This window comes from Pangasianodon hypophthalmus, chromosome 15 (genome assembly GCF_027358585.1).
Source record: "Pangasianodon hypophthalmus isolate fPanHyp1 chromosome 15, fPanHyp1.pri, whole genome shotgun sequence".
NCBI classification, from domain to species: domain Eukaryota; kingdom Metazoa; phylum Chordata; class Actinopteri; order Siluriformes; family Pangasiidae; genus Pangasianodon; species Pangasianodon hypophthalmus.
In genome coordinates, this window is record NC_069724.1 from 867,501 (window position 1) to 875,000 (window position 7,500).

General features: G+C 36.8%; 1 protein-coding gene across 1 annotated transcript in view; it reads left to right on the plus strand.

The window, feature by feature from the left end:
- The window catches only part of kif4 (kinesin family member 4), a 24,968-nt gene that overhangs the window by 8,195 nt on the left and 9,273 nt on the right, over nucleotides 1–7,500 (plus strand). Inside the window, exons 9-20 of the mRNA XM_034311517.2 lie at nucleotides 188–363; nucleotides 1,075–1,136; nucleotides 2,355–2,487; nucleotides 2,826–2,884; nucleotides 2,978–3,083; nucleotides 4,207–4,332; nucleotides 4,416–4,601; nucleotides 4,712–4,815; nucleotides 5,715–5,859; nucleotides 5,986–6,096; nucleotides 6,693–6,776; nucleotides 6,910–7,023. Coding sequence (XP_034167408.2) covers nucleotides 188–363; nucleotides 1,075–1,136; nucleotides 2,355–2,487; nucleotides 2,826–2,884; nucleotides 2,978–3,083; nucleotides 4,207–4,332; nucleotides 4,416–4,601; nucleotides 4,712–4,815; nucleotides 5,715–5,859; nucleotides 5,986–6,096; nucleotides 6,693–6,776; nucleotides 6,910–7,023 — 1,406 coding nt within the window. The remainder of the gene's footprint in view (nucleotides 1–187; nucleotides 364–1,074; nucleotides 1,137–2,354; nucleotides 2,488–2,825; nucleotides 2,885–2,977; nucleotides 3,084–4,206; nucleotides 4,333–4,415; nucleotides 4,602–4,711; nucleotides 4,816–5,714; nucleotides 5,860–5,985; nucleotides 6,097–6,692; nucleotides 6,777–6,909; nucleotides 7,024–7,500) is intronic.

The following is a 7,500-nucleotide window of genomic DNA, read 5'->3' on the forward strand; positions in this document are numbered from 1 at the left end:
ATTCAGCTGCATCATGCAACACTCCTAACCTGCGTTCCTCTCGTACACGTCAGGAATATCGCTATATTTTGTGATATTTTCTGTAATTCTGATAAGTCCTGAAGATTTTAAACCTTTAACGTTTAGTTTTGTCTGAAGCGTTTCATTTGTGTGTGTGTTTGATTTTTATTTTTTTCCTCTGTCACAGACTCCTTAGGAGGGAACAGTCACACGTTAATGATCGCATGCGTCAGTCCGGCCGACTCGAACATCGAGGAGACCATCAACACGCTGCGTTACGCAGACCGCGCACGGAAGATCAAGAACAAACCGGTTCTCAACGTGGATCCTCGAGCCGCTGAAATGAAACGGCTCAAGCAGCAGGTACTACACAGGATAAACTCCTCTTAATTAACAGCGTACAGACCTGGAGACTCGTTTATCAACCGTGCGTACGCATAGTTCTGTCAGGATGTGCGTGTGACCGCGTGTAAGCGCGACCCCCTAGTGGTAGAAAAGTGTAATAGCAGGTAAACTGAATACGAAAACCTTCTGTTCCACTTATTGTTGATCAAATCATCATAATCGAGAGAAATTACAGAAATTCGGTGCTCATAAGATGCAGACAGATAACAGACGAAATGTAAAGTAATATCGTATAAAAGGAACGTTTTAAGATCGTTAGGAACGATGCCGTGTTTGCGCACACGTCCTCATAAAATCTTAATTTAAATTGTCTTTATTTGTTTATTAGACAAACTGCTTGTAAAAGTACCAAATAAAAATAAAAATGAAGTTCACCTTCTTAGACTTTATGGCTTGTTCCATGTCGTCTGTAACAAGCGACACTGTGCTTTTTTTATTTATTTATTTATTTTAAAAGGAAGTCGTTTACCATATATGGCAGTTTGAGGGCGTTTCTTTATGCAAATGAGCGTAGCCGTGCACGAGCAGTTTAAAAGTGTGGGATTCGTCAGTATCCGTGTGATAAGAGCTTTTTTTTTAATGCACGCTTTGATAAATGAGACTCCTGGACACTGTAGGAATGTTGGATCGATGCTATGAATGTTCTTTGATAAATAATTTGTCCCGCAGGTGCAAGAGCTTCAGGTGATGTTGTTGCACGCTCGAGGAGGCGTGGCTCCTGTTCTTTCAGGGTGAGACTGAAATTCATATATATCTTACAGCACAAAGTGTAAAAGTCTTAGTCACATGTAAAGAAATGCTGTAGAGCAAAGACGCCTTCAAAAATAATGAAATTAAATGTTTCTACATTAAAATAAAATCCTATAAAGAGCAGTAAACAGTAATAAATGAAACAAAGTCAGTATTTGGTTTGACGATCCTTCACTTTAAAATAAAAAAAAATAGTAGTTTAAAAATAAAACTTTTAAAATTAAGTTTTTGTAGACTTAAAATACCAAACAAGCTCTGCACTCCTTTTCACTGTTATTTATTTTATTTATAAATTAAACATTAATACAAAAATGCATTTTTTTTCTGTAGACATTATATATTGCTAAACAGTTCTGTGCTTAATCGTTAAGATCGTAAAATGTTATTTTATTAATAAACAATTTATTCATATAAACAATACAAAAAATAAAAATTTGTAGACATTAAATATCAGTTTGTACTTAATCTTTGAAACTGTAATTTATTTTTAATTTTTATTTTAAGATGTTTTTCTCCTTTTCAGTATTTTATTTATAGATATACACACACACACACACACACACACACACACAGTACTGTGTAAAGTCTTAGGCACATGTAAAGAAATGCTGTAGAGCAAAGACGCCTTCAAAACTAATGAAATTAAATGTTTCTACATTAAAAAAATCCTATAAAGAGCAGTAAACAGTAATAAATGAAACAAAGTCAGTATTTAATGTGACGATCCTTCACTTTAAATAAATAAAGCAGTATCTGAGGTGCAGTGTGTGCAGTTTTATAAGGAAATGAGCTGGAAGTGTTACTGAGCATCTTGCAGAAGCAGCCACAGTTCTTCTGGAGACTTTGACTGTCGACTCGCTTCTTATTTCTGCAGCGAAACCCAGCAGCCTTCATTCTGTTTTTATCTGAAAAGTGTCTCTTATGGAATCTGCTGCTTTCTTTACTGACATACAAACATTTTTCTGTAACGTTTCATTTTGTGCTGGAAAACTAATGTTTGGAATCGAAAATGTTTTTGTACTGAATCAATAATGTAGAAGTCAGAAAATAAACATCTATAACAAATTGATATTTACGTACAAAAATATTTGAACCTTGATGAGCGAAAATTTCAAAATTCAGATTCAAATACACAACGCATCCGGAAAGAACGTCATTCCAGATCTGGGAATTCTAACCGTCGAGCTGTTGCGCTGTAGGTCCGAGGAAACCGAGAACGTTTCGAAGATTCTGGAGCGTAATCGCAGTCTGCAGGAGGAGAACAGCAAGCTGAGTCGAGAGCTGAGCGAGGCCGTAGGACAGACTGCCCTCATGTGCGAAAGGATCATCGTGGTATGTATTTTAATTTATTCCGGGTGTCTCATAATAAGCATCATAAGAGAAAGATTTAAAAAGAAATCGCAAAATGAAGGATTATATTTACAGAATTTGCTCAATCTACTACAAATTCCTGTGAGTAGAATTATTTGGTTTCGTTCGTCCTTTGCTCAGATACGTCACGGTTCGTAAAAATATAAATGACCAAAATCTCCTTAATTGTGCTTTTTTTGGGAGTTAAGCTGTTTTGATAGTGTGTTTGAAGCCCATAAAAGCGATTTAGAAAATAAGATATCTGTGGCTGATATTGTCTAGTTGATGTTAATGTTTTGTTTTTTTTTCTTCCTTGGTAGACGGAGCAAGTCAACGAGAAACTTCAGAGCAAATTAGAGGAACTGAAGCAGCACGCTGCGTAAGCTTGAAGTGCCATCGAGCACTGATTTTATTTATTTTTTTTAAAAAAAAGATCCACGATCCTGGTTGATGACTGAATCCATTGTCTCAGGTGTAAAGTGGACCTTCAGAAGATGGTGGAGACCCTGGAGGATCAGGAGCTGAAGGAGAACGTGGAGGTCATCCGAAGCCTTCAGCATCTCATCCTAGAGCTACAAGTAAGAGTCAGGAGCCACTGAAGAATATCAGACCTTATTATAATAGGATCTGTGTGATCATATATAACGGATTTAATCTTCTCTACATGATATCCAGTGACTTTTACACTGATTATATTAATAATTATGCAAGTTTGAACTTTTGCAGTTTTTAAAACGTTAAAAAATGCACAAGATTTTACTCTTGATTTAGTGTTTCGTTGCTAATTAATTAGTAGTTAAATAGCTCGTTAAAATTCCCCATGTGGTTAAGCTCGCCACTCTTTGCCAAACCACGGTTAATTGAATTTTGAAACACGGTGTTGGTAGCGCAGACAAAGTTTTGAATTTTGAGATTTATTCCTGACGAAAAGAGTCGAGCGCTCGGTCTGAATGAAGCGACCTGCTAAATCTGTAAAAGACAAATCGTCACAAAAGATAGTAACGCTATGAATCAACAATCGCAGAAAAAAAAAAAGACAGTGAGTCACGATACGGAAACGTGCCGATGCGCTGATATCCGAGCCGTTTAAACGTAAACCTAATGACGTAATTTTTTCTTTAGGTTTTATATTTTGTGCATAATTTTTCTTAAAATCTGTTCTGGATGATTTTAATCATAAATCAAGTTCTAAGAACTAAAAAGAAAAATATATATGCATAAAAATATATATAAAGAAAAATATTAAATCTTTATTTAAATTGTATGTATGTATTTATTTATTTATTTGACAAACTGCTTGTAAAAGTGCCAAATAAAAATAAAAATAAAAATGAAATTCACCTTCTTAGATTTTATGGCTCGTTCCATGTCGTCTGTAACAAGCGGCAAGTTCTTTTCTAAATGCTTGATTGCGATCATGGGGGAAAAAATCCATTACAAAAGAATTTGATTTATGATTAAAATCATCCAGAACTAAATTTAAGAGAACTTATGCACAAAATATAAAACCTAAAGCCGTATTACGTCGATAGTTTTAAATTTAAACGGCTCGGATTTCGCCGCATCAGCACATTTCCGTATCGTGACTGTTTCTGTCTTGTTTTTTTTTTTGTGGTTGTCGATCCATACTGCACATGCCTAGCGTGCCGTCACTTGCGTATGTGGTTGTTTGAGACGATGTTAATCCGTTCGTTTCTGTAGCACGAGAGTGCAGGGATCGCAGCCACCATCGATGCTATGACCTCGGGAAATTCCACGACTCTGGAGGTCGAGGCGGAGGGCGGCACCGCAGACGCGAGCCGCAGTCCTGCCACCTGCTCACCTGTGGTACGCTTTTAATACCAAGATTAACAGTACGGTTTTATACGAAGTACAGTTTGTGCCGTAGTCGCCTTTTCTTTCCTTTTCAGGCCAGCAACGCTGAAGCTCAGGCCAAAGACTCCCCTGAGACGTTCACTACCCAGCATGCTCTGAGGCAGGCTCAGATGTCCAAGGAGCTCATTGAGCTCAATAAGGTCCTCGCACTTAAAGAGGCTTTTGTCAAGAAAATGTGTCAGAATGACAGTCACTTGGAGCCTATGCAGTCCGAATATCAGGTAGAAGATTTATCACTTGTACTAAATAATATGCAAAATCCGATTTTATTAATGACTCTTATTAACTAATCGGTAATTTACTGTAACTTGTTTTGTCCGATCACTCTTAGGAGAACATCAAAAACCTCCAGGCTGAGGTTGGATCCCTACAGAAAGAGAAGGAAGACCTGATCCTCGCACTGCACTCTGCTAAGAAAGACACCAATCAAGCAAAGTAAGCTCATGCTAACAGTCCGGCTTGCGCAGTGTTTACTTCTGACGCTGAACATTTCCACCATTTCAGGTGTAAGGAGAGTAGAGGAGAAGGAATAATAATAATAATAATAATAATAATAATAATAATAATAGCAGGTGTGCAGTCGGGAACTGCTTACTAGGCAGAGACAATCACGAAAAACTCAGCTGGATGGTGGAGTTTTAGGTGATTCTGCAGTAACATGCAGTAAACAGTCATAAATAAATAAACAACAGTACATTTTCAATCTAATCCTTTTACAAATCAGTTGTTTAACGTCCTACAGTTTAATCGCCGACATTTTCACTGACGATCTGCTGCTCGAAGTGTTTGAACACTGAGAGCAAAAAAAAAAATAAAGATGAAAAGTATTTAATCACTTTCTAATCATCATCCCCGTTAATGTTATTTATTATATACTACAACCTGACGTTTTAGGACTTTATAATGTTTTTAGGTCAAAATTTGTTCACTTTCGAAAAGTTGAGAAAACCAGACGTGCCTTTTTTAAAAAATAAATAAATAAATTTTAACAGCATCTGTAATAAATATGGTAACCAATGTTAACTGTTTTGAGCTCAAGACATTCTCAAAAAAAAAAGAAAAAGAAAGTGCGAGAGCTCCACGAGTCCAGTCGAGAGCAGGTGAGATGTTGGGAAGGGGGCGGGGCTTCCAGGTAACATCGGTTAATATCGGAGAGTTCAAAACACCCACGCAACTGTCAATCATTCCACATTCATATGTCGAATTTATCATCTCCATCATACTCCAGCTCTTCTGGAGTATTTTTTGATTAAACCGTTTTATCGCACAAGCCTACTATCAGCACCTTAATGATGATGCGCTGACTCTCCGTACTTCCTTCCACACCTGTACAGGTTGAGCGAGCAGCGCAGGAAGAGGTTACAGGAGTTGGAAGGGCAGATGACGGAGCTGAAGAAGAAACTCCAGGATCAGTCCAAGCTTCTGAAGCTTAAAGAGTCGTCAGTGCGCAGCGTCGCTAAGCTTAATCAGGAGATTCAGGTACGCCTGTAACGCTAGAAAAGCAGCTAAGCGCTTATAGAAGAGTCCACGGAGATCTTGACGTGTTAAAGGTGATATTTAATGACTTGAAGTGATTTTTTATTCCTCGTTTTTGTGCGTGTGTAGGCGATGAAGGCCCAGCGAGTGCAGCTGATGAGGCAGATGAAGGAGGACTCTGAGAAATTCCGTATATGGAAGCAGAAGAAAGATAAAGAAGTTTTGCAGCTGAAAGAAAAGGTGTCTGTTTTTTCTGACAATAAAAACCACCTCCTGGAAAATGACCAGCCGTCCATGTTGCGTTCTCAACTCCACTAACTAACTAACCTGAGTAACTAACTAGTTAAGGTTAGCTGGCTAATTTGCGTCCTAAACAGAGTAAATTCCTGTGCTGTTTAACCGAGATTGCTCTGTGCTATCTAATAGCTAAACAAAAACAATATTTCGATTGAATTAGTTGAATTTGAAGGTGATTTTTAAATCAGTAAAATGACAAATGGTATGTTTTTAGACAGATATTAAAAACTAAATCTAATAATCTGTGCTTCTGTGAACTAAGGAATAGATTTGCATTAAAAGAATTATGAAATAATCACCTTTTAGTGAATAATTTCAAATTTAGTCTGTCTTAAGCACTGTGTGTTTTGTTGTAGAGATGAAATACTTCAGTTTTTAATAAAGTCAGTGATGTATTTATAGCTGCTTTGATGAGAATCACGGTACTAACGGTAATCGATTTAAATGTTGACTAGGGAAAGGATTGTACGTAAAATGAAAAGGCGTATTTTCTCCAGAGATAAATATCCCTAATCCGTCTCTTTCCCGGCTTGCGACAGGATCGTAAACGTCAGTACGAGATGCTGAAGCTGGAAAGGGATTTCCAGAAACAGGCGAACGTCCTGCGACGCAAAACCGAGGAGGTAACGATTACGCTTAAATGAAGACGACCTTTTAGCTCGTGATCCCTGAAATAGAAAATGGAAAACGCTGAAACGGTTTTGTTGAAGTTTAATCGGTTTAATCGGTTTAATCGGTCTGTCTGTGATCTCTCAGGCTGCTGCAGCTAATAAACGCCTGAAGGACGCGCTTCAGAAAAGAAGCGAAGTCGCCGAGAAACGCAAAGACACTCAGAACCGCGGTATGGAGGGAATCGCGAGCAGAGTCAAGGTACGCCGAGCTTCTACACACAGACGATTACTCTATAGTGTGTTTTGCAGATGTTTATTTATTGCAGTGTGTGTATACACACACACACACACACACACACGTATGGAGTAGGGATGAATGATATGACTAATCACGATTCAAAAGAATTTCTATGATAAAAGTATCACGATATTTAGTTTTGTGAACAAATGACCGGTGATACAGTAGTTTTAGAATTTAAAAAAAAAAAATTTAATATATGTATATAGTTATATTTTAAAACTATTTATAAAACATTATTATTATTTTATTTTATTACATTATATTATTATTTATAAACATTTTTTATATTGTTTATATGAATAAATTGTTTATTAATAAAATAACATTTTATGATCTTAAAGATTAAGTACAAAACTGTTTAGCAATATATAATGTCTACAGAAAAGAATTATTTTTGTATAAAAGTTAAATTTATAAATAACAGTGAAAAGGAGT